The 26,157-nt window shown below is 47.2% G+C and overlaps 1 protein-coding gene and 1 pseudogene across 1 annotated transcript; both read left to right on the plus strand.

The window, feature by feature from the left end:
- Window positions 1-1,115: 1,115 nt before the first annotated feature.
- On the plus strand, window positions 1,116-4,797 carry LOC148141089 (ecto-ADP-ribosyltransferase 5-like). The gene is made up of 2 exons (XM_087978935.1): window positions 1,116-1,240; window positions 3,051-4,797. Exons 1-2 carry the CDS (start codon window positions 1,168-1,170, stop codon window positions 3,863-3,865), a joined length of 888 nt encoding a protein of 295 aa, XP_087835061.1. The 5' UTR covers window positions 1,116-1,167; the 3' UTR covers window positions 3,866-4,797.
- A 507-nt stretch (window positions 4,798-5,304) lies between these two features.
- Window positions 5,305-26,157, plus strand: part of LOC148141090 (transmembrane protein 17B-like) — a 54,051-nt pseudogene continuing 33,198 nt past the window's right edge.

A 26,157-nucleotide genomic window follows, 5' to 3' on the forward strand; every position in this document is an offset into this window, starting at 1 on the left:
GGTTTCAGAGTAAAAGAAAATTTGTTTCTGAAATTTTGGGAGATTGAAGGGGGGAAACAGAAAAAGACAAAAGGAGAAATAAAGAGAGAGAAAAAAATCAAAGACAAACAAAGAGACCTTGGAATGCAGGTTCATAGCTCCTTGAAAGTGGAGTTGCAGGTAGAAAGGATAGTGAAGATGGCGTTTGGTATGCTTTCCTTTATTGGTCAGGCGTTGGGAGGTCATGTTGCAGCTGTACAGGACATTGGTTAGGCCACTGTTGGAATATTGTGTGCAGTTCTGATCTTCCTATTGGAAAGATGTTGTGAAATTTGAAAGGGTTCAGAAAAGATTTACAAGGATGTTGCCTGGGTTAGAGGATATAAGCTCCTATTTGGTAGATGTTGAATAGGCTGGGGCTGTTTTCCGTGGAGCGTCGGAGGCTGAGGAGTGACCTTATAGAGGTTTATAAAATCATGAGCGGCATGGATAGGGTAAGTAGACAAGGTCTTTTCCCTGGGGTGGGGGAGTTCCGAACTAGAGGGCATAGGTTTAGGGTGAGAGGGAAAAGATATAAAAGACACCTAAGGGGCAACTTTTTCATGCAGAGGGTGGTATGTGTATGGAATGAGCTGCCAGAGGAAGTGGTGAAGGCGGGTATACTTACAACATTTAAAAGGCATCTGGATGGGTATGTGAATAGGAAGGGTTCAGAGGGATATGGGCCAAGTGCTGGCAATTGAGATGCGATTAGGTTATGATATCTGGTCAGCATGGATGAGTTGGACCAAAGGGTTTGTTTCCGTGCTGTACATCTCTATGACTCTATGACTCCATCACCAATTGTTAGTGAGAGTAATTGATACTGAGAATGAGAATGAGATTAGAAAGGCAGGTATGAAGACAAAGCATCAGTAAGAAATGGTATGTGAAAGGGAGAGAAAGAACATTCCAAATGAAGACATTACTTCCTGGTTTCACACATTTCTTTACAACATAAGAAAAAAACATCTATTCAAAATACAGGAACCTGTTTCCTGAGAACAAAATGCTCTCAGTGTCAGTGGTTTCAGTTTCGAAATCACTCAGTCCACACATTGGCAGTACAGTCACACTCAGTACAACTCTGTGAAAATAAGAACACGTCCTGAAGTAACACAGCTCAGAGACAGGAGTCAGTTCACCTTGATGGATAAAGAAGGGAAGAGACGAGCAATGAGCTATCTGTTTCTTTCTCTGCTGACCACCCTCTGGTTTCATTGTAAGTATTTGATCGCTCAGGCGATCAGGAGATTCCTCTCCGTCTTTAATGCTCTGAGTTTATTTTTTCTCATATCTGCTTGCTGTTCAAACCCACTACAGCCGATCCCTGCCTGTCTCTCATTGTAACTCACACTCTTTCACGATGAAAGTGCTTTAAGCCACTTGTGCTTTAAGCACCTCCACAACAGACAGGGATCACCTCGTCAATGGGATTTTGGAACAAGCCCTGAGTTGCCCAAATTTCGGCACAATACTCTCTGCCTGAATATCAACCAGGAGAAAGGGAGGACTGCAGATGCTGGAGATCAGAGTCAAGAACATATGTTGGAAATGCACAGCAGGCCAGGCTGCATCCGAGGAGCAGGAGAGTCGATCTTTCAGACGGGTTCCTTCATCGGGAACGAAGGGCTTAGGCTCGAAACGTCAATTCTCCTGCTCCTCGGATGCTGCCTGACCTGGTGTGCTTTTCCAGCATACACTCTTGACTCTGCCTGAATATCAGCTTCCTGTTTGTTCTGGAAAAGGGTCTCTGGACCCCAAGATGTTAACTCTGCTTTTCCTCCATAGATGCTGCCAAACCTGCTGAGATTCTTCAGCACTATCTAGTTTAGCCCTTGATTCTCATCACAGTTAACCTCACCAGTGCCTAAAGTCTTAATGTACTTGGAATGTATTTGGAAGCGAGTGCTGTACATCTCTATGACTCTAAGCAGTTCAAAAAGTGTTTGGACCCATCTCCAGGCTGGCTGAGACTTGAACCGTTGGTCTCCGGGGTGAGGAACACTCCCTGTGTACCTCGTTGTCTGTTGCTTTCCACTCCGCGTTAAGTTCTTGAACAACATGAGCTGGGTCATAGTCTGGTCCCTGGGGGCTTGAGCTCCGTGCTCCAGGCTTTCTAGTGATATCTTGGCTGACCCGGCAGTCTGGGATGGATTGTGGGGGCTGAGCTGGGAAAGGGACAGCCAGTGTGTTCCTTCAGATGGGACATTCCTGAACAATTGGAGCAAGAATTAATCATTGAATCCGTGAGAGAAAATTTACCTGTGACCAAAGGTGTTGGTGATCTGAGTGTGTCCTTCACTTCACTCCCTGCTGTCTCTCCACCTCCTGAAACCCTCCCCCATTCCCCCCATCCCCATTCCCCCCGTAACGTAATCCTGCTCCGTTGTAATTATGTTGGAAAACCCAGCCTTCACTATCAAATTGAAATACCCAGGATTTGTAAGGGGCTCATTGTGGTCAAAACTGAGAGGATATTTTCTATCATGGCAGAATCTAGGACCTGAGGACAGAGACTCCGAATTAACGGGAGAGGATTTAAGGCTGAGATGAGGAGGAATATCTTCTCACAGACGGTGTACCTGTGCAGTAGGCATGAGGGGCCGAACAGCCTGGGACTGTTCCTATTTCTTACAGTCTTCTCTGCTCCACAAAAAAATAACCTAAGCTTATCCAGTCTCTCTCCACCACTGCGATCCTCCATCCCATGGGAGCACCCCAGGGAATCTCCTCTGCACACCCTCCAGTGCAATCCCATCCTTCCTACAGTATGGGGACCAGAACCAATATCCCCTCCCTGCTCTTATCGCCTGTACCACGACTCTGAAAAGCAAGTGTGTAATGTGCCTTCTAAATGACCGTATTGAACCCGTCAATCAATGAATTTCGGGAAAGGACAGGAAAGTGGACCTCAGGAATGTCAGATCAGCCGTGATCCTATTGAATGGCAGAGCGCGGTCCTGTCCCTTATGGTCTTTCTAAACCCTATGGAAATTAATTCCAGCTCCCATTCCTATTTCATTCCACAGCTCAGGGTCTTGAGAATGTTATCCAGTTGGACATGGTAAACAGTTCTGCAGCTTACATCTTCAGCTGGAGCAATGAATCCGATCAGCTGGCCATCAGCCGTATCCCGAAGGAAGCACGGGAACATGGCTTTGAGGATGTTTGGACCAATGCAGTGAAGAGAATGAACTGCATTGTTCCCAGTGGGCTCACAAAGGAGCACATGGTCGCACTTTATGCCTATACAGAAGATTATCCCAAGCATAATCCCTTCTACAGACAATTCAATGAAGCAGTCAGGCAGTATGGAACCAACGAAACCATCTATGACAAGAGGTTTGTGTATAAAAGTTATCACTACCTGCTGGCCACTGCCCTGGAGAAACTGACAACACATTCTCCTGCAGAGTTTGAGTGGGTTTATCGAGGGATCAGAAAGTTGGCGAAGGGCACTGAGGGGTCAAGGATGCGATTTGGCTCCTACGCCTCTTCTTCACTGGATGAAGGTGTTGCCCTGGACTTCATTGACGACAACACAAAGTGGAACACCATGTTCTCCATCAGCTCCCGATATGGGGTCCGTATCGAAAAGTACTCATGTTTCTCTGAGGAGAAGGAGGTCCTGATCCCACCCTACGAGGTGTTCCAAGTGGGAAGGATCACTTCCCGGAAGTATGGCAACTATGTTCCTCTAACGGGGGTGGATAAACAGGGGATCCGGGTGAAACTGGAGATAGGGGATAATGGGAAGCTGGTGGTGGTGCCCAATGAGGGGACAGCAAACTCAGCCCTGGGCGGATTGTGGATTCTGATAGCAGCAGCTTGTATCATAATGTAAAGTTTCACTCAATTCACTCTCTCCGTTCCCTCACCCCACTCCCACCCTCGTTCCCAGCTCGGTCTAAAGTCTGGCTCTCTCCCTGCCCATCGCTGAAAGGTGATGTAAAATATGAACCTCAAGGCTCCAGCTTACCTTGAACACTCCTGTCCATCCCTTTCCCAGCCCCTTCTCTCCACAACATTTCAGAATTTCTGTCTTTGTCTGTCTTCTCCCAGAGTGAATAGCCTCACACTTCCTCACATCATACCACATCCACCATGTTCCTTGGGCAGTCCACATCCTCTTGTTGGGCTGATAAGCCGAAGTCTGCCCGTATATTTTATGGTCTCATGGTGTCTTGAAGTTCCTTTTGATCTTCCTCATATCTTATGTTCCTATATCTGGAAATGTTACAATTGGGCCCCACTTTTGAATCATTGATATGGATTGGGAAGAGTTGGGGACCTCGCACTGACCTTTGTGGTACATTTACATTTTTAAATTTTTGATATCAGAAGGAATTAAGGGCTACGGGGAGAATGCGGGTAAGTGGAGTTGAAATGCCCATCAGCCATGATTGAATGACGGAGTGGACTCGATGGGCCGAATGGCCTTACTTCCACTCCTATGTCTTATGGTCTTATGGTCTTTATTAACGTGTGGGGGACCTTGGAAAAACACTCCCCATACGTCAGTTCCCTTTTATCAATCGCTACAAGTAACATCCTTAAAACTCTCCACTTGTCTGATAAACGTGATTTCCCTTTTCCAATTCCATGTTGACCCTGTCTAACTTTATCACACTTCCTCAGTTCTTACACCCTTTATGAAGATTCCCACATTTAACCTCCAACTGACTTCAAACTAACAAGGCCGCATTTCTCCATTCTCCTTCTTCCTCCCTTACGAAATAGTCAGTCAACGTCAAACTTACCAGACTCTATCAGGTTTTGAAAGATAATTCGCACCGCCTCCCCTGTATCTCTACCCGCCACCCCCCCACCCCCCCACCCCCACCCCGGCAATACTCGGAGTTGAATCTCATCCTGTCCGTGGGATTTCTCATCCCTTCATTCAGTTCGCCTTCCAACATCTTCTTCTCTACTCACTTCATTTCTTTTGCTTCATCTGTTTCACAAGTCCCTAGTATTTCTGGATAATTATTTGTTTCCCCTTCCACAAAGCCATTTGAAAGTGAATTGTTCCTTTTATCTCCATTTCCAGTCCCCTGTCCCTCCGATACTAGGGCCACAGTTTCCCTGGCTAATCTTTCCCTTTCCACAGAAGTTCTTCACAATTCCCTAACAATTCCCTTGAAGTCCCTAACTAGTTTGCATTCATATTCTCCTCTCCTTTCCTTGGTCCTCCTCAAATTACTCCCACATCTCAGGTATTCTGGTACCTTGTACACAGAGAAAGCAGGAATATGCTGTTGAGATACAGGATCAACAACGACCATGCCGAATGGTGAGGCTGGCTTGAAGGGCCGAGTGGCCTACTCCAGCCCCTAGTTTCTATGTTTTACAAGTCACTTCCTTTCACTTTTTTAGTTTGGGTTGTTTGATTTACTTTGGGTGCTTGATAAATGTACATCTCCAGTAGAACATGTATTTCGCAAATCTCTGGCTCTGAGGCTGTAACAAATCTAGTCAAGGGACAAATTATCTCAAAATCTACGATTATGAATATTGCAGATTTTGTTCTTTCTATTTGCTTTTCGATTTGGTGAATGTAGAGAGATGAATGAGAATCAAGAAATGTTATTTTGGACAACTATAGATTATTTCCCTAACTGTAGAGGTGAAATATGCAGTAGGCTTGGAACAAGAATGTACATAAGAACAGAAATGAATGATTATTAACCGATCATATATCATTGCCATATTTTAAGTAAACCATTAAAGTGTAAAAATGGCTGCAAACTTGAAGAGGCTTTTGCGCAGATTTCACTGTGCACTTGTTGACAAGATTCTTGGTCATTTTATACACAATATAACCAGCCACTCCCCTGACCTTGTGACTGCTGCCACTTTTATCCCTATTACGAAAGATTCAATAGATTCAGTGTTTGATATTCAGGTCTAATACTAACGTTCACCTCCTCTAGTCACAGTGTTACCTTCCCGCATGCTTTCTGGTTATGTTGTTGAGAGTAACCCAGGAAATGGAATCTGTTTTCCCTGACGTTGGTATCAAAAGCACTCTTTCTCCAGCCAGATTTCTGAGCATTGATATTTCGGGTGAAATCTCCGTCTTGTTGCTCCTAAATCAGGCAGATTGATGTAACTGTCCCTTCACAGAATTACAGAATTGTCAGCTTGCAGAAAGAGGTGGTCAGCTGAGATATTTAGCTTTGTGTGAATCTCATGGTTTTCCCTGCAAACCCTCAGATGGTCCTTTGGCAACTGCCAATAAATGATAAGATGCAGCGAGGTAACTCCTTCAAATCTTCAGGGCAAGGAAATGAAATGCTATCAAATCGAATTGGTTCGAACAGAGGATTGCAGGAAAGCAGTACGTTCCTGCAGTAGGAAGAAACGTGTTCTTCTTAAAATATACATTGAAGATGATCACGTGTTCTCCTTTTCCCCCAAAGATAATAAATAGGAATTTGCTTTTCTAAAACGGCATCGCCACCAATTCTAAGCGATTAAATGATATATCGGATGCAATAATTTTGACTTATATTATTAGGGGCAGGGTCTGGGTGTGTGAGTGGGACCTGGGTTAGATTAGATTAGATTACATTACATTACAGTGTGGAAACAGGCCCTTCGGCCCAACAAGTCCACACCGCCCCGCCGAAGTGCAACCCACCCTTACCCCTACATTTACTCCTTACCTAACACTACAGGCAATTTAGTATGGCCAATTCACCTGACCTGCACATCTTTGGACTGTGGGAGGAAACCAGAGCACCCGGAGGAAACCCACACAGACACGGGGAGAATGTGCAAACTCCACACAGAGTCGCCTGAGGGGGGAATTGAACCCGGGTCTCAGGCGCTGTGAGGCAGCAGTGCTAACCACTGTGCCACTGTGCCGGGTTAGGGACGGGGTCCGGGTGTGTGGGTGGGACCTGGGTTCGGGGCGGGGTCCGGGTATGTGGGTGGGACCTGGGTTAGGGATGGGATCTGGGTATGTGGGTGGGACCAGGGTTAGGGGCGGGGTCTGGGTGTGTGGGTGGGACTGTGTTAGGGATGGAGTCTGGGTGTGTGGGTGGGACCTGGGTTAGGGGCGGGGTCTGGGTGTGTGGGTGGGACTAGGGTTAGGGATGGGGTCTGGGTGTGTGGGTGGGACCTGGGTTAGGGGAGGGGTCTAGATGTGTGGGTGGGACCTGGGTTAGGGGCGGTGTCTGGGTGTGTGGGTGGGACATGGGTTAGGGATGGGATCTGGGTGTGTGGGTGGGACCTGGGTTAGGGACGGGGTTTGGGTGTGTGGGTGGGACTGTGTTAGGGATGGGGTCTGGGTGTGTGGGTGGGACCTGGGTTAGGGGCGGGGTCCGGGTATGTGGGTGGGACCTGGGTTAGGGATGGGATCTGGGTGTGTGGGTGGGACCTGGGTTAGGGGCGGGGTCTGGGTGTGTGGGTGGGACGAGGGTTAGGGATGGGGTCTGGGTGTGTGGGTGGGACCTGGGTTAGGGATGGGATCTGGGTGTGTGGGTGGGACCTGGGTTAGGGGCGGGGTTTGGGTGTGTGGGTGGGACTGTGTTAGGGATGGGGTCTGGGTGTGTGGGTGGGACCTGGGTTAGGGGCGGGATCTGGGTCTGTGGGTGGGACTGTGTTAGGGATGGGGTCTAGGTGTGTGGGTGGGAATGTGTTAGGAATGGGGCCTGGGTTAGTGGGTGGGACCTGGGTTAGGGGCGGGGTTTGGGTGTGTGGGTGGGACTGTGTTAGGGATGGGGTCTGGGTGTGTGGGTGGGACCTGTGTTAGGGACGGGGTCTGGGTGTGTGGGTGGGACCTGGGTTAGGGATGGGGTCTGGGTGTGTGGGTGGGACCTGGGTTAGGGATGGGGTCTGTGTGTGTGGGTGGGACTGTGTTCGGGATGGGGTCTGGGTGTGTGGGTGGGACCTGGGTTAGGGATGGGATGGGGCTTCCTATAAACGTCCCCTCTCCTCCTATCCATGCTCCCATCTTTCTATAAAAGCCCCCAGTCCATCTGTCCATGTGGCCCATTTTACTATAAAAGCCCCCTCTCGCTATCCATGTTCCCATCTTTCTATAAAAGCCCCTGCTCCCTCTGTCCATGTGCCCCATCTTTGTATAAAAGCCCCCTCTCCCTCTGTCTATGGTCCCATCTTCCTATAAAAGTCCCCTCACCCTCTCTCCATGTGACTCATCTTTCTCTAAAAGCCGCTTCTCCCTCTATCCATGCCCCCATCTCTCTATAATAGCCCCCTCTCCCTCTATCCATGCACCCATCTTTCTATAAAAGCACCCTATCCCTCTATCCATGACCCCATCCTTCTATAAAAGCACCCCTCCACCACCATCTATGCATCATCTTTCTATAAAAGCCCCCTCTCCCTCCATCCATGCATCCATCTTTCTTTAAAGCCCCTCACCCTCTGTCCATGTGCCTCATCTTTCTATAAAAGACCGCTCTCCATCTATCCATGCCCCCATCTTTGTATAAAGGTCCTCTCTCCCTCTATCCATGCCCCCATCTTTCTATAAAAGCATACTCTCCCACTATCCATGACCCCATCTTTCTATAAAAGTACTCCGCCCTCTATCCATGCCCCATCTTTCGATAAAAGTCCCCTCGCCCTCTCTCCATGCCCCCATCCTACTATAAAAGAACCCCTCCCTCTGTCCATGCACCATCTTTCTATTAAGGCCCCCTATCCCTCTATCCATGACCCTGTCCTTGTATAAAAGCACCCCTCCCTCTGTCTATGCCCAATCTTTCTATAAAAGCCCCCATCCCTCTTTCCATGCCCCCTTCTTTCTATAGAAGCCCCCTCTCCCTCCATCCATTCACTCATCTTTCTTTAAAAGCCCCCTAACCCTCTGTCCATGTGCCTCATCTTTCTATAAAAGACCCCTCTCCCACTATCCATGCCCCCGCCTTTCTATGTAAGCACCCTCTCCCACTATCCATTCCCTCATCTTTCTATACAAGAACCCAGTCCCTCTGTCCACGAGGCCCATTTTTCAATAAAAGTGCCCTCTCCCTCTGTCCATGCTCCCATCTTCTTATAAAAGACCCATCTCCCTCTATCCATGTACCCATATCTCTATAAAAGCCCACTCTCCCACTATCCATGCCCCCATCTTTCTGTAAAAGCACCCTGTCCCTCTATCCATGCTTCATCTTTCTATAAAAGCGCCCTCTCCCTCTATCCATGCTCCCATCTTTCTTTAAAAGTCGCCTCTCCCTCTATCCATGTGCCTCATCTTTGTATATAAGCCCCCATTTCCCTCTATCCATGCACCAGTATTTCTATAAAAGCCACCTTTCCCTCTATCAATGTGCATTATCTTTCTGTAAAGTCCCCCTCTGCCTCTATCCATGCTCCTATCTTTCTTTAAAAGCCCCCTCATGCTTTATCCATGCCCCCTTCTTTCTATAACAGCCCCCCTCCCTCTATCCATGTGTCTCATCTTTCTATAAAAGCTCCCTCTCCCTCTATCCATGCACCCACCTTTCCATATAAGCACCCTCTTTCACTATCCATTCCCTCATCTTTCTATAAAAGAACCCTGACCCTCTGTCCATGTGGCCCATTTTTCTATAAAAGCACACTCTCCCTCTGTCCATGCTCCCATCTTTCTATAAAAGCCCCCTCTCCCCCTATTCATGCACCCATCATTCTGTAAAAGCTCCCTCTCCCTCTATCCATGCACCCAACTTTCTATAAAGGCCCCCTCACCCTCTGTCCCTGTGTCTCATCTTTCTATAAAAACTCGCTCTCCCTCTATGCTTCTATCTTTATTTAAAAGCCCCCTCACCCTCAATCCATGCCCCCATGTCTCTATAATAGACTCCTCTCCCTCTAACCATGCCCCCATCTTTCTATAAAAGCTCACTCTCCCACTATCCATGCCCCCATCTTTCAATAGAAGTCCCCTCTCCCTCCATCCATGCCCCCATCTTTATATAAAACACCCCTCTCCCTCTATCAATGCACCCATCTTTCTATAAAAGCCCACTCTCCCACTATCCATGCCCCCATCTTTTTAGAAAAGCACCCTCCCTCTATCCATGCCCCGCCTTTCTATACAAGCCCCCTCTCCCTCTATCCATGCTCCCACCTTTCTATAAAAGCCCCCTCTCCCTCTATCCATGCCCCCATTTTTCTATAAAAGTCCCCTCTCCCTCTATCCATGTGCATTATCTTTGTATAAAAGCGCACTCTCCCTCTATCCATGCACCCATATTTCTATGAAATCCCTCTTTCCCTCTACCCATGTGCCTCATCTTTCTGTCAAAGCCCCCTTTGCCTCGATCCATATGTCTCATCTTTCTATAAAAGCCCCCTCTCCCAATATCCATACTTCTATCTCTCTTTAAAAGCCCCCTCACACTCTATCCATATGCCTCACCTTTCTCTAAAAGCCCCTCTCCCTTTATCCATGCCCCCATCATTTTATAAAAGCCTCTTCTCCATCATTCCATGCACCCATCTTTCTTTAAAAGCCCCCTCACTCTCTGTCCATGTGACTCATCTTTCTATAAAAGACCCCACCCTCTATCCATGCCCCATCTCTCTATAACAGACCCCTCTCCCTCAATCCATGCGCCCATCTTTCTATAAAAGCCCCCTCTCCAACTATCCATGCCCCATCTTTCTATAAAAGCCCCTTCTCCCTCTATCCATGCACCCATCTTTCTTTAAAAGACCCCTCTCCCTCTATCCATGTTCCAATCTTTCTGTAAAAGCCCTCTCACCCTCTATCTATGCCCCCATCTTTCTATAAAATGCCCCTCGCCCTCTATCCATGAACCCCATTTTTCTATAAAAGCCCACTTTCCCTCTATCCATGTGGATCATATTTCTATAAAAGCCCTCTCTGCCTCCATCCATATGTCTCATCTTTCTGTTAAAACCCCCTCTCCTTCAATCCATGCTCCTATCGTTCTTTAAAAGCCCCCTCACACTCTATTCATGCCCCTAAATTTCTATAAAAGCACCCTCTCCCACCATCAATGCTCCATCTTTCTATAAAAGCGCCCTCTCCCTCTATCTATGCTCACATCTTTCTATAAAAGCCCCCTCTCACTCTATCTATGCTCGCATATTTGTATAAAAGCCCCATCTCCCTCTATCCATGCCCCCATCTTTCTATAAAAGCCCCCTCTCCCTCTGTCCATGCAGCCATCTTTCTATAAAATCTCCCCCCATGTCCCTCTATCCATGATCCCATCTTTCTATAAATGCTCCTCCCTGTCCTTCTACCCATGCTCCCACCTTTGTACACAATCCCCCTCACTGTCTGTCCATGTGCCTCATCTTTCTATAAAAGCCCCTTCACCCTTTGTCCATGTGCCTCATCTATCTATAAATGCCCCCTCTCCCTCTATCCATGCCCCCATCTTTATATAAAAGCCCCCCTCCCTCTATTTATACCCCCATCTTTCTTTAAATAGCATCTCTCCCACTATCCATGACCCATCTTTTTATAAAGGCCTCTTCTCCCTCTATACATGCCCCCATCTTTCTATAAAAGCCCCCACTCCCTCAGTCCATTTACCTCATCTTTCTATAAAAGCCCCCTCACCCTCAGTCCACATACCTTATCTTTCGATAAAAGCCCTCTCTCCCTCTATCCATGCTCCCATATTTCTATAAAAGCCCCCTCTACCTATGTCCTTGAATCTCATCATTCTATAAAAGCCCCCTCCCCCGTATCCATACTCACATCTATCTATAAAAGCACCCTCTCCCTCTGTTCATGTGCCACATGTATCGATAAAAGCACCCTCTTCCTCTGTTCATGCTCCCATCTTTCAATAAAAGCCCCCTCTCCCTCTATCCATGCAGCCATCTTTATATAAAAGCACCCTCTCCCTCTGTTTATGCCCCCATCTTTCTATAAAAGCCTTCTCTCCCTCTATCCATGCGCCTCATCTTTCTATTAAAGCCCCCTCACCCTCTGTCCATGTGCCTCCTCTTTCTATAAAAGCCCCCGTCCCTCTATACGTGCCCTCATCTTTATATAAAAGCCCCCCTCCCTCCATTTATGCCCCATCTTTCTATAAAAGCCTGCTCTCCCTCTATCCATGTTCCCACCTTTCTATAAAAGACCCCACTCCCTCCATCCATCCCCCAAACTATTTATAAAAGCCCCCTCTCCCTCTACCCACGGCCCCATCATTCTATACAGCCCCCTCTCCCTCTATTTATGCTCCCGTATTTCCATTAAAGCCCCCACTCCCTCTAACCATGCTCCTACCTTTCTATAAAAACCCTCTCTACCTATGTCCTTGTATCTCATCATTCTATAAAAGCCCCCTCTCCCTGTCTCCATGCTCCAATCTAACTATAAAAGCCCTCACTTTCTCTGTCCATGTGCCACATGTGTCTATAAAAGCCCCCTCTCCCTCTGTTCATGCTCCCATCTTTCTATAAAAGCCACCTCTCCATCTATCCTGTGCTATCATCTTTCTATAAAAGTCCCCTCTCCCTCTGTCCATGGGTCTCATCTTTCTATAAAAGCCACCTCTCCATCTATCCTGTGCTATCATCTTTCTATAAAAGTCCCCTCTCCCTCTGTCCATGGGTCTCATCTTTATATAAAAGCCACCTCTCCATCTATCTTGTGCTATCATCTTTCTATAAAAGTCCCCCCTCCCTCTGTCCATGGGTCTCATCTTTCTACAAAAGCTCCCTCTCCCTCTATCCATGCACCCATCTTTCTTTAAAAGCCCGCTCATCCTCTGTCCATGTGCCTCATCTATCTATAAAAGCCCCCTCCCTCTATCCATGCCCCCATCTTTATATTAAAGCCCCCTCTGCCTCTATTTATGCCCCCATCTTTCTATAAATGCCATCTCTCCCACTATCCATGACCCATCTTTCTATAAAGGCCTTCTCTCCCTCTACACATGATCCCATCTTTCTATAAAAGCCCCCTCTACCTCTGACATTGTATCTCATCATTTTATAAAAGCCCCCTCTCCCTGTATCCATGCTACCATCTATCTATAAAAGCCCCCTGTCCCTGTATCCATGCTCCCATCTATCTATAAAAGCCCCCTCTCCCTCTGTTCATGTGTCACATGTATCTATAAAAGCCTCCTCTCAATCTATCCATGCTACCATCTTTCTATAAAAGCCCCCTCTCCCTCTATCCATGCTCCCATCTTTCTATAAAAGCACCCTCTCCCTCTATCCATGTGCCTCATCTTTCTATAAAAGCCCCCTCTCCCTCTGTCCATGTGCCTCATCTTTCTAAAAAAGCCCCCTCTCCCTCTGTCTGTACGCCTAATCTGTGTATAATGTCCCCCTCACCCGCTGTCCATGTGATTCATCTATCTATAAAAGCCCCCTCTCCCTCTGTTCATGTGCCACATGTATCTATAAAAGTACCCTCTCCCTCTATCCATGCTCCGATCTTTCTATAAAAGCCCCCTCTCCTTCTGTCCATGTGTCTCATCTTCCTATAAAAGCCCCCTCTCCTTCTGTCCATGCTCCCATCTAACTATAAAAGCCCCCTCTCCCTCTGTCCGTATGCCTCATCTTTGTATAATGGCACCCTCTCCCTCTGTCCATGTGACTCATCTATCTATAAAAGCCCCCTCTCCCTCTATCCATGCCCCCATCTTTATATAAAAGACCCTCTATTTATGCCCCATCTTTCTATAAATGCCACCTATCCCACAATCCATGACCCATCTTTCTATAAAGGCCCCCTCTCCCTCTATACATGCTCCCATCTTCCTATAAAAGCCCCCTCTCCCTCTGTCCATGCTCCCATCTTTCTATAAAAACCCCCTCCCGCATCCATGTGCATCATCTTTCTATAAAAGCCCCCTCTCCCTCTATCCATGTGCCTCATCTTTCTTAAAAAGCCCCCTCTCCCTCTGTCCGTGCTAACATCTTTCTATAAAAGCTGCCTCTCCCTCTGTCCATGTGTCTCATCTGTCTATAAACACCCTGCTCCCTCTATCCATGCATCCATCTTTCTATAAAAGCCCCCTCTCCCTCTATCCATGCTCTCACCTTTCTATAAGTGCCCCTCTCCCTCTATCTATGCCCCATCCTTCTATCAAAGCCCCCTCTCCCTCTATCCATGCTACCCTCTTTCTATAAAAGCACACTCTCCCTCTATCCATGCCCCCATCTTTCTATAAAAGCCCTCTCTCCCTCCATCCATGCCCCCATCTTTCTATAAAAGCCCCCTCACCCTCTGTCCATGTGCCCCATCTTTCTATAAAAGACCCCTCTCTCACTATCCATTCCCCCATCTTCCTATAAAAACCCCCTCTCCCTCTGTCCATGCTCCCATTTTTCTATAAAAGCCCCCTCCCCCATCCATGTGCCTCATCTTTCTATAAAAGACCCCTCTCCCTCTATGCATGTGCCTCATCTTTCTTAAAAAGCCCCCTCTCCCTCTGTCCATGCTAACATCTTTCTATAAAAGCACACCCTCACTCTATCCAAGCCCCCATCTTTATATAAAAGCCCTCTCTCTCTCCATTCATGCCCCCATCTTTATATAAAAGCCCCCTCTCCCTCTATCAATGCACCCATCTATCTATAAAAGCCCACTCTCTCAATATCCATGCCCCCATCTTTCTAGAAAAGCACCCCTCCCTCTATCCATGCCCCGCCTTTCTATACAAGCCCCCTCTCCCTCTATCCATGCTCCCATCTTTCTTTAAAAGCCCCCTCTCCCTCTATCCATGCCCCCATCTTTCTATAAAGGTCCCTTCTCCCTCTATCCATGTGCATTATCTTTGTATAAAAGCGCACTCTCCCTCTATCCATGCACCCATATTTCTATGAAAGCCATCTTTCCCTCTATCCATGTGCCTCATCTTTCTGTCAAACCTCCCTCTGCCTCGATCCATGTGTCTCATCTTTCTATAAAAGCCCCCTCTCCCAATATCCATACTTCTATCTCTCTTTAAAAGCCCCCTCACTCTCTATCCATTTGCCTCATCTTTCTCTAAAAGCCCCCTCTCCCTCTGTCTGTGTGCCTCATCTTTCTATAAAAGCCCCTTCACCCTCTGTCCATGTGCCTCATCTATCTTTAAAAGTCCCCTCTTCCTCTATCCATGCCCCCATCTTTATATAAAAGCCCCCTCACCCTCTATTTATTCCCATTTTTCTATAAATGCCATCTCTCCCACTATCCATGACCCATCTTTTTATAAAGGCCCCCTCTCCATCTATACATGCTCCCATCTTTCTATAAAAGCCCCCACTCCCTCCGTCCACATGCCTCATCTTTTTATAAAAGCCCCCTCTCCCTCTATACATGCTCCCATATTTCTATAAAAGCCCCCTCTACCTATGTCCTTGAATCTCATCATTCTATAAAAGCCCCCTCCCCGTGTCCATACTCCCATCTTTCTATAAAAGCCCCCTCTCCCTCTGTTCATGTGCCACATGTATCTATAAAAGCCCCCTCTTCCTCTGTTCATGCTCCCATCTTTCTTTAAAGGCCCCCTCTCTCTCTATCCATGCTCCCATTTTGATATAAGAGCTCCCTCTCCCCCTATCCATGCCCCCATCTTTCTATAAAAGCCTGTTCTCCCTCTATCCATGCACCTCATCTTTCTATAAATGCCCCCTCTCCCTCTATCCATGCTACCCTTTTTCTATAAAAGCACACTCTCCCTCTATCCATGCCCCCATCTTTCTATAAAAGCCCCCTCTCCCTCTATCAATGCCCCCATCTTTCTATAAAAGCTCACTCTCCCACTATCCATGCCCCCATCTTTCTAGAAAAGCCCCCACTCCCTCCGTCCACATGCCTCATCTTTTTATAAAAGCCCCCTCTCCCTCTATTCATGCTCCCATATTTCTATAAAAGCCCCCTCTACCTATGTCCTTGAATCTCATCATTCTATAAAAGCCCCCTCCCCGTGTCCATACTCCCATCTTTCTATAAAAGCCCCCTCTCCCTCTGTTCATGTGCCACATGTATCTATAAAAGCCCCCTCTTCCTCTGTTCATGCTCCCATCTTTCTTTAAAGGCCCCCTCTCTCTCTATCCATGCTCCCATTTTGATATAAGAGCTCCCTCTCCCCCTATCCATGCCCCCATCTTTCTATAAAAGCCTGTTCTCCCTCTATCCATGCACCTCATCTTTCTATAAATGCCCCCTCTCCCTCTATCCATGCTACCCTTTTTCTATAAAAGCACACTCTCCCTCTATCCATGCCCCCATCTTTCTATAAAAGCCCCCTCTCCCTCTATCAATGCCCCCATCTTTCTATAAAAGCTCACTCTCCCACTATCCATGCCCCCATCTTTCTAGAAAAGCACCCCTCCCTGTATCCATGCCCCACCTTTCTATACAAGCCCCCTCTCCCTCTATCCATGCTCCCATCTTTCTATAAAAGCCCCCTCACCCTCTGTCCATGTGCCCCATCTTTCAATAAAAGCCCCCTCTCCCTCTATCAATGCACCCATCTTTCAATAAAAGCCCACTCTCCCACTATCCATGCCCCCATCTTTCTAGAAAAGCACCCTCCCTCTATCCATGCCCCGCCTTTCTATACAAGCCCCCTCTTCCTCTATCCATGCTCCCACCTTTCTATAAAAGCCCCCTCTCCCTCTATCCATGCCCCCATTTTTCTATAAAAGTCCCCTCTCCCTCTATCCATGTGCATTATCTTTGTATAAAAGCGCACTCTCCCTCTATCCATGCACCAATATTTCTATGAAAGCCCTCTTTCCCTCTACCAATGTGCCTCATCTTTCTGTCAAAGCCCCCTCTGCCTCGATCCATGTGTCTCATCTTTCTATAAAAGTCCCCTCTCCCAATATCCATACTTCTATCTCTCTTTAAAAGCCCCCTCACACTCAATCCATATGCCTCACCTTTCTCTAAAAGCCCCTCTCCCTTTATCCATGCCCCCATCTTTTTATAAAAGCCACTTCTCCATCATTCCATGCACCCATCTTTCTTTAAAAGCCCCCTCACCCTCTGTCCATGTGACTCATCTTTCTATAAAAGTCCCCACCCTCTATCCATGCCCCATCTCTCTATAACAGACCCCTCTCCCTCAATCCATGCGCCCATCTTTCTATAAAAGCCCCCCCTCCAACTATCCATGCCCCATCTTTCTATAAAAGCCCCTTCTCCCTCTATCCATGCACCCATCTTTCTTTAAAAGACCCCTCTCCCTCTATCCATGTTCCAATCTTTCTGCAAAAGCACCCTCACCCTCTATCTATGCCCCCATCCTTCTATAAAATGCCCCTCGCCCTCTATCCATGCACCCCATTTTTCTATAAAAGCCCACTTTCCCTCTATTCATGTGGATCATATTTCTATAAAAGCCCTCTCTGCCTCCATCCATGTGTCTCATCTTTCTGTTAAAAACCCCTCTCCCTCAATCCATGCTCCTATCTTTCTTTAAAAGCCCCCTCACACTCTATCCATGCCCCTAAATTTCCATCTTTCTATAAAAGCGCCCTCTCCCTCTATCTATGCTCACATCTTTCTATAAAAGCCCCCTCTCACATAGATAGCTATGCTCGCATATTTGTATAAAAGCCCCATCTCCCTCTATCCATGCCCCCATCTTTCTATAAAAGCCCCCTCTCCCTCTGTCCATGCAGCCATCTTTCTATAAACGCTCCCCCATGTCCATCTATCCATGATCCCATCTTTCTATAAATGCTCCTCCCTGTCCCTCTACCCATGCTCCCACCTTTGTATAAAATCCCCCTCACTCTCTGTCCATGTGCAACATCTTTCTATAAAACCCCCCTCTCACTCAGTCTGTGTGCCTCATCTTTCTAAAAAAGCCCCTTCACCCTTTGTCCATGTGCCTCATCTATCTATAAATGCCCCCTCTCCCTCTATCCATGCCCCCATCTTTATATAAAAGCCCCCCTCCCTCTATTTTTACCCCCATCTTTCTTTAAATAGCATCTCTCCCACTATCCATGACCCATCTTTTTATAAAGGCTCCATCTCCCTCTATACATGCCCCCATCTTTCTATAAAAGCCCCCACTCCCTCAGTCCATTTACCTCATCTTTCTATAAAAGCCCCCTCACCCTCAGTCCACATACCTTATCTTTTGATAAAAGCCCTCTCTCCCTCTATCCATGCTCCCATATTTCTATAAAAGCCCCCTCTACCTATGTCCTCGAATCTCATCATTCTATAAAAGCCCTCTCCCCCGTATCCATACTCACATCTATCTATAAAAGCACCCTCTTCCTCTGTTCATGCTCCCATCTTTCAATAAAAGCCCCCTCTCCCTCTATCCATGCAGCCATCTTTATATAAAAGCACCCTCTCCCTCTGTTTATGCCACCATCTTTCTATAAAAGCCCCCCTCCCTCTATCCAGGCACCCATCTATCTATTAAAGTCCCCTCTCCCTCTGTCCATGTGTCTCTTCTTTCTATAAAAGCCCCCTCTCCCTCTGTCCATGCTGCCATCCTTCTATAAAAGCCCCCTCCCCCATCCATGTGCATCATCTTTCGATAAAAGCCCCCTCTCCCTCTATCCATGTGCCTCATCTTTCTTAAAAAGCCCCCTCTCCCACTGTCCATGCTAACATCTTTCTATAAAAGCTGCCTCTCCCTCTGTCCATGTGTCTCATCTGTCTATAAACACCCTGCTCCCTCTACCCATGCATCCAACTTTCCATAAAAGCCCTCTCTCCCTCTATCCATGCTCCCATTCTCTATAAAAGCCCACTCTCCATCTATCGATGCACCCATCTTTCTTTAAAAGCCCCCCTCACCCTCTATGTTCCTCATCTTCCTATAAAAGCTCCCTTTCCCTCTATCCACGCCTCCATCTTTCTATAAAAGCCCCCTCTCCCTCTATCCATGCCCCCATCTTTCTATAAGTGCCCCTCTCCCGCTATCTATGCCCCATCCTTCTATCAAAGCCCCCTCTCCCTCTATCCATGCTACCCTCTTTCTATAAAAGCACACTCTCCCTCTATCCATGCCCCCATCTTTCTATAAAAAGCCCTCTCTCCCTCCGTCCATGCCCCCATCTTTCTATAAAAGCCCCCTCACCCCCTGTCCATGTGCCCCATCTTTCTATAAAAGACCCCTCTCTCACTGTCCATGCCCCCATCTTCCTATAAAAGCCCCCTCTCCCTCTGTCCATGCTCCCATCTTTCTATAAAAGCCCCCTCCCCATCCATGTGCATCATCTTTCTATAAAAGCCCCCTCTCCCTCTATGCATGTGCTTCATCTTTCTTAAAAAGCCCCCTCTCCCTCTGCCCATGCTAACATCTTTCTATAAAAGCACACTCTCCCTCTGTCCATGTGCCCCATCTTTCTATAAAAGCCCTCTCTCTCTCCATTCATGCCCCCATCTTTATATAAAAGCCCCTCTCCCTCTAACAATGCACCCATCTATCTATAAAAGCCCACTCTCTCACTATCCATGCCCCCATCTTTCTAGAAAAGCACCTCTCCCTCTATCCATGCCACGCCTTTCTATACAAGCCCCTTCTCCCTCTATCCATGCTCCCATCTTTCTTTAAAAGCCCCCTCTCCCTCTATCCATGCCCCCATCTTTCTATAAAGGTCCCCTCTCCCTCTATCCATGTGCATTATCATTGTATAAAAGCGCACTCTCCCTCTATCCATGCACCCATATTTCTATGAAAGCCATCTTTCCCTCTATCCATGTGCCTCATCTTTCTGGCAAACCTCCCTCTGCCTCGATCCATGTGTCTCATCTTTCTATAAAAGCCCCCTCTCCCAATATCCATACTTCTATCTCTCTTTAAAAGCCCCCTCACACTCTATCCATTTGCCTCATCTTTCTCTAAAAGCCCCCTCTCCCTCTGTCTGTGTGCCTCATCTTTCTATAAAAGCCCCTTCACCCTCCGTCCATGTGCCTCATCTATCTTTAAAAGGCCCTCTCTCCCTCCGTCCATGCCCCCATCTTTCTAAAAAAAGCCCCCTCTCCCTCTATCCATGCTCCCATATTTCTATAAAAGCCCCCTCTACCTATATCCTTGAATCTCATCATTCTATAATAGCCCCCTCCCCCGTGTCCATACTCCCATCTTTCTATAAAAGCCCCCTCTCCCTCTGTTCATGTGCCACATGTATCTATAAAAGCCCCCTCTTCCTCTGTTCATGCTCCCATCTTTCTTTAAAAGACCCCTCTCTCTCTATCCATGCTCCCATTTTGATATTCGAGCCCCCTTTCCCCCTATCCATGCCCCCATCTTTCTATAAAAGCCTGCTCTCCCTCTATCCATGCACCTCATCTTTCTATAAATGCCCCCTCACCCTCTGTCCATGTGCCTCATCTTTCTATAAAAACCCCCTCCCTCTATACGTGCCCCCATCTTTATATAAAAGCCCCCTCTCCTTCTATTTTTGCCCCCATCTTTCTATAAAAGCCTGCTCTCCCTCTATCCATGCTCCCATCTTTCTATTAAAGCCCGCTCTCCCGCTATCAATGCTCCCAGCTTTGTATAAAAGACCCCACTCCCTCTATCCATGCCCCAATCTATTTATAGAAGCCCCCTCTCCCTCTATCCACTGCCCCATCATTTTATAAAGCCCCCTCGCCCTCTATGTATGCTCCCGTCTTTCCATTAAAGCTCCCACCCCCTCTATCCATGCTCCCACCTTTCTATAAAAGCCCCCTCTCCCTGTATCCATGCTCCCATCTATCTATAAAAGCCCCCACTTTCTCTGTCCATGTGCCACATGTGTCTATAAAAGCCCCCTCTCCCTCTGTTCATGCTCCCATCTTTCTATAAAAGCCACCACTCCATCTATCCTGTGCTATCATCTTTCTATAAAAGTCCCCTCTCCCTCTGTCCATGGGTCTCATCTTTCTATAAAAGCCCCCTCTCCCTCTATCCATGCTCCCATTTTGCTACAAAAACTCCCCCTCCCTCTATCCATGCACCCACCTTTCTTTAAAAGCCCCCTCACCCTCTGTCCATGTGCCTCATCTATCTATAAAAGCCCCCCTCCCTCTATCCATGCCCCCATCTTTATATTAAAGCCCCCTCTGCCTCTATTTATGCCCCCATCTTTCTATGACTGCCATCTCTCCCACTATCCATGACCAATCTTTCTATAAAGGCCTCCTCTCCCTCTATCCATGTTCCCATCTTTCTCTAAAAGCCCCCACCCCCTCAGTCCATGTGCCCCATCTTTCTATAAAAGCTCCCTCACCCTCAGTCCACGTTCCTCATCGTTCTATAAAAGCCCCCTCTCCTTGTATCCATGCTCCCATATATCTATAAAAGCCCCCTCTCCCTCTGTTCATGTGCCACATATTTCTATAAATGCCCCCTCTCTCTCTGTCCATGTGCCTCATCTTTCTATAAAAGCCCCCTCTACCTATGTCCTTACATCTCATCATTCTATAAAAGCCTCCTCTCCATCTATCCATGCTCCCATCTTTCTATAAAAGCACCCTCTACCTATGTCCTTACATCTCATCTTTCTATAAAAGCCCCCTCTCCCTCTGCCCATGTGCCTCATCTTTGTATAATGGCCCCCTCACCCTCTGTCCATGTGACTCATCTATCTATAAAAGCCCCCTCTCCCTCTATCCATGCCCCCATCTTTATATAAAAGACCCTCTATTTATGCCCCATCTTTCTATAAATGCCATCTATCCCACAATCCATGACCCATCTTTCTATAAAGGTCCCCTCTCCCTCTATACATGCTCCCATCTTCCTATAAAAGCCCCCTCTCCCTCTGTCCATGCTCCCATCTTTCTATAAAAACCCCCTCCCCCATCCATGTGCATCATCTTTCTATAAAAGCCCCCTCTCCCTCTATCCATGTGCCTCATCTTTCTTAAAAAGCCCCCTCTCCCTCTGTCCGTGCTAACATCTTTCTATAAAAGCTGCCTCTCCCTCTGTCCATGTGTCTCATCTGTCTATAAACACCCTGCTCCCTCTATCCATGCATCCATCTTTCTATAAAAGCCCCCTCTCCCTCTATCCATGCTCCCACCTTTCTATAAGTGCCCCTCTCCCTCTATCTATGCCCCATCCTTCTATCAAGCCCCCTCTCCCTCTATCCATGCTACCCTCTTTCTATAAAAGCACACTCTCCCTCTATCCATGCCCCCATCTTTCTATAAAAGCCCTCTCTCCCTCCATCCATGCCCCCATCTTTCTATAAAAGCCCCCTCTCCCTCTGTCCATGTGCCCCATCTTTCTATAAAAGACCCCTCTCTCACTATCCATTCCCCCATCTTCCTATAAAAACCCCCTCTCCCTCTGTCCATGCTCCCATTTTTCTATAAAAGCCCCCTCCCCCATCCATGTGCCTCATCTTTCTATAAAAGCCCCCTCTCCCTCTGTCCATGCTAACATCTTTCTATAAAAGCACACCCTCACTCTATCCAAGCCCCCATCTTTATATAAAAGCCCTCTCTCTCTCCATTCATGCCCCCATCTTTATATAAAAGCCCCCTCTCCCTCTATCAATGCACCCATCTATCTATAAAAGCCCACTCTCTCAATATCCATGCCCCCATCTTTCTAGAAAAGCACCCCTCCCTCTATCCATGCCCCGCCTTTCTATACAAGCCCCCTCTCCCTCTATCCATGCTCCCATCTTTCTTTAAAAGCCCCCTCTCCCTCTATCCATGCCCCCATCTTTCTATAAAGGTCCCTTCTCCCTCTATCCATGTGCATTATCTTTGTATAAAAGCGCACTCTCCCTCTATCCATGCACCCATATTTCTATGAAAGCCATCTTTCCCTCTATCCATGTGCCTCATCTTTCTGTCAAACCTCCCTCTGCCTCGATCCATGTGTCTCATCTTTCTATAAAAGCCCCCTCTCCCAATATCCATACTTCTATCTCTCTTTAAAAGCCCCCTCACTCTCTATCCATTTGCCTCATCTTTCTCTAAAAGCCCCCTCTCCCTCTGTCTGTGTGCCTCATCTTTCTATAAAAGCCCCTTCACCCTCTGTCCATGTGCCTCATCTATCTTTAAAAGTCCCCTCTTCCTCTATCCATGCCCCCATCTTTATATAAAAGCCCCCTCACCCTCTATTTATTCCCATTTTTCTGTAAATGCCATCTCTCCCACTATCCATGACCCATCTTTTTATAAAGGCCCCCTCTCCATCTATACATGCTCCCATCTTTCTATAAAAGCCCCCACTCCCTCCGTCCACATGCCTCATCTTTTTATAAAAGCCCCCTCTCCCTCTATACATGCTCCCATATTTCTATAAAAGCCCCCTCTACCTATGTCCTTGAATCTCATCATTCTATAAAAGCCCCCTCCCCGTGTCCATACTCCCATCTTTCTATAAAAGCCCCCTCTCCCTCTGTTCATGTGCCACATGTATCCATAAAAGCCCCCTCTTCCTCTGTTCATGCTCCCATCTTTCTTTAAAGGCCCCCTCTCTCTCTATCCATGCTCCCATTTTGATATAAGAGCTCCCTCTCCCCCTATCCATGCCCCCATCTTTCTATAAAAGCCTGTTCTCCCTCTATCCATGCACCTCATCTTTCTATAAATGCCCCCTCTCCCTCTATCCATGCTACCCTTTTTCTATAAAAGCACACTCTCCCTCTATCCATGCCCCCATCTTTCTATAAAAGCCCCCTCTCCCTCTATCAATGCCCCCATCTTTCTATAAAAGCTCACTCTCCCACTATCCATGCCCCCATCTTTCTAGAAAAGCCCCCACTCCCTCCGTCCACATGCCTCATCTTTTTATAAAAGCCCCCTCTCCCTCTATTCATGCTCCCATATTTCTATAAAAGCCCCCTCTACCTATGTCCTTGAATCTCATCATTCTATAAAAGCCCCCTCCCCGTGTCCATACTCCCATCTTTCTATAAAAGCCCCCTCTCCCTCTGTTCATGTGCCACATGTATCTATAAAAGCCCCCTCTTCCTCTGTTCATGCTCCCATCTTTCTTTAAAGGCCCCCTCTCTCTCTATCCATGCTCCCATTTTGATATAAGAGCTCCCTCTCCCCCTATCCATGCCCCCATCTTTCTATAAAAGCCTGTTCTCCCTCTATCCATGCACCTCATCTTTCTATAAATGCCCCCTCTCCCTCTATCCATGCTACCCTTTTTCTATAAAAGCACACTCTCCCTCTATCCATGCCCCCATCTTTCTATAAAAGCCCCCTCTCCCTCTATCAATGCCCCCATCTTTCTATAAAAGCTCACTCTCCCACTATCCATGCCCCCATCTTTCTAGAAAAGCACCCCTCCCTGTATCCATGCCCCACCTTTCTATACAAGCCCCCTCTCCCTCTATCCATGCTCCCATCTTTCTATAAAAGCCCCCTCACCCTCTGTCCATGTGCCCCATCTTTCAATAAAAGCCCCCTCTCCCTCTATCAATGCACCCATCTTTCAATAAAAGCCCACTCTCCCACTATCCATGCCCCCATCTTTCTAGAAAAGCACCCTCCCTCTATCCATGCCCCGCCTTTCTATACAAGCCCCCTCTTCCTCTATCCATGCTCCCACCTTTCTATAAAAGCCCCCTCTCCCTCTATCCATGCCCCCATTTTTCTATAAAAGTCCCCTCTCCCTCTATCCATGTGCATTATCTTTGTATAAAAGCGCACTCTCCCTCTATCCATGCACCCATATTTCTATGAAAGCCCTCTTTCCCTCTACCCATGTGCCTCATCTTTCTGTCAAAGCCCCCTCTGCCTCGATCCATGTGTCTCATCTTTCTATAAAAGTCCCCTCTCCCAATATCCATACTTCTATCTCTCTTTAAAAGCCCCCTCACACTCAATCCATATGCCTCACCTTTCTCTAAAAGCCCCTCTCCCTTTATCCATGCCCCCATCTTTTTATAAAAGCCACTTCTCCATCATTCCATGCACCCATCTTTCTTTAAAAGCCCCCTCACCCTCTGTCCATGTGACTCATCTTTCTATAAAAGTCCCCACCCTCTATCCATGCCCCATCTCTCTATAACAGACCTCTCTCCCTCAATCCATGCGCCCATCTTTCTATAAAAGCCCCCCCTCCAACTATCCATGCCCCATCTTTCTATAAAAGCCCCTTCTCCCTCTATCCATGCACCCATCTTTCTTTAAAAGACCCCTCTCCCTCTATCCATGTTCCAATCTTTCTGCAAAAGCACCCTCACCCTCTATCTATGCCCCCATCCTTCTATAAAATGCCCCTCGCCCTCTATCCATGCACCCCATTTTTCTATAAAAGCCCACTTTCCCTCTATTCATGTGGATCATATTTCTATAAAAGCCCTCTCTGCCTCCATCCATGTGTCTCATCTTTCTGTTAAAAACCCCTCTCCCTCAATCCATGCTCCTATCTTTCTTTAAAAGCCCCCTCACACTCTATCCATGCCCCTAAATTTCCATCTTTCTATAAAAGCGCCCTCTCCCTCTATCTATGCTCACATCTTTCTATAAAAGCCCCCTCTCACATAGATAGCTATGCTCGCATATTTGTATAAAAGCCCCATCTCCCTCTATCCATGCCCCCATCTTTCTATAAAAGCCCCCTCTCCCTCTGTCCATGCAGCCATCTTTCTATAAACGCTCCCCCATGTCCATCTATCCATGATCCCATCTTTCTATAAATGCTCCTCCCTGTCCCTCTACCCATGCTCCCACCTTTGTATAAAATCCCCCTCACTCTCTGTCCATGTGCAACATCTTTCTATAAAACCCCCCTCTCACTCAGTCTGTGTGCCTCATCTTTCTAAAAAAGCCCCTTCACCCTTTGTCCATGTGCCTCATCTATCTATAAATGCCCACTCTCCCTCTATCCATGCCCCCATCTTTATATAAAAGCCCCCCTCCCTCTATTTTTACCCCCATCTTTCTTTAAATAGCATCTCTCCCACTATCCATGACCCATCTTTTTATAAAGGCCCCATCTCCCTCTATACATGCCCCCATCTTTCTATAAAAGCCCCCACTCCCTCAGTCCATTTACCTCATCTTTCTATAAAAGCCCCCTCACCCTCAGTCCACATTCCTTATCTTTCGATAAAAGCCCTCTCTCCCTCTATCCATGCTCCCATATTTCTATAAAAGCCCCCTCTACCTATGTCCTCGAATCTCATCATTCTATAAAAGCCCTCTCCCCCGTATCCATACTCACATCTATCTATCAAAGCACCCTCTTCCTCTGTTCATGCTCCCATCTTTCAATAAAAGCCCCCTCTCCCTCTATCCATGCAGCCATCTTT

This window comes from Chiloscyllium plagiosum, unplaced genomic scaffold (assembly GCF_037043375.1).
Source record: "Chiloscyllium plagiosum isolate Xiang-an unplaced genomic scaffold, Cpla_swu_hap1 HiC_scaffold_35, whole genome shotgun sequence".
Lineage (NCBI taxonomy): Eukaryota > Metazoa > Chordata > Chondrichthyes > Orectolobiformes > Hemiscylliidae > Chiloscyllium > Chiloscyllium plagiosum.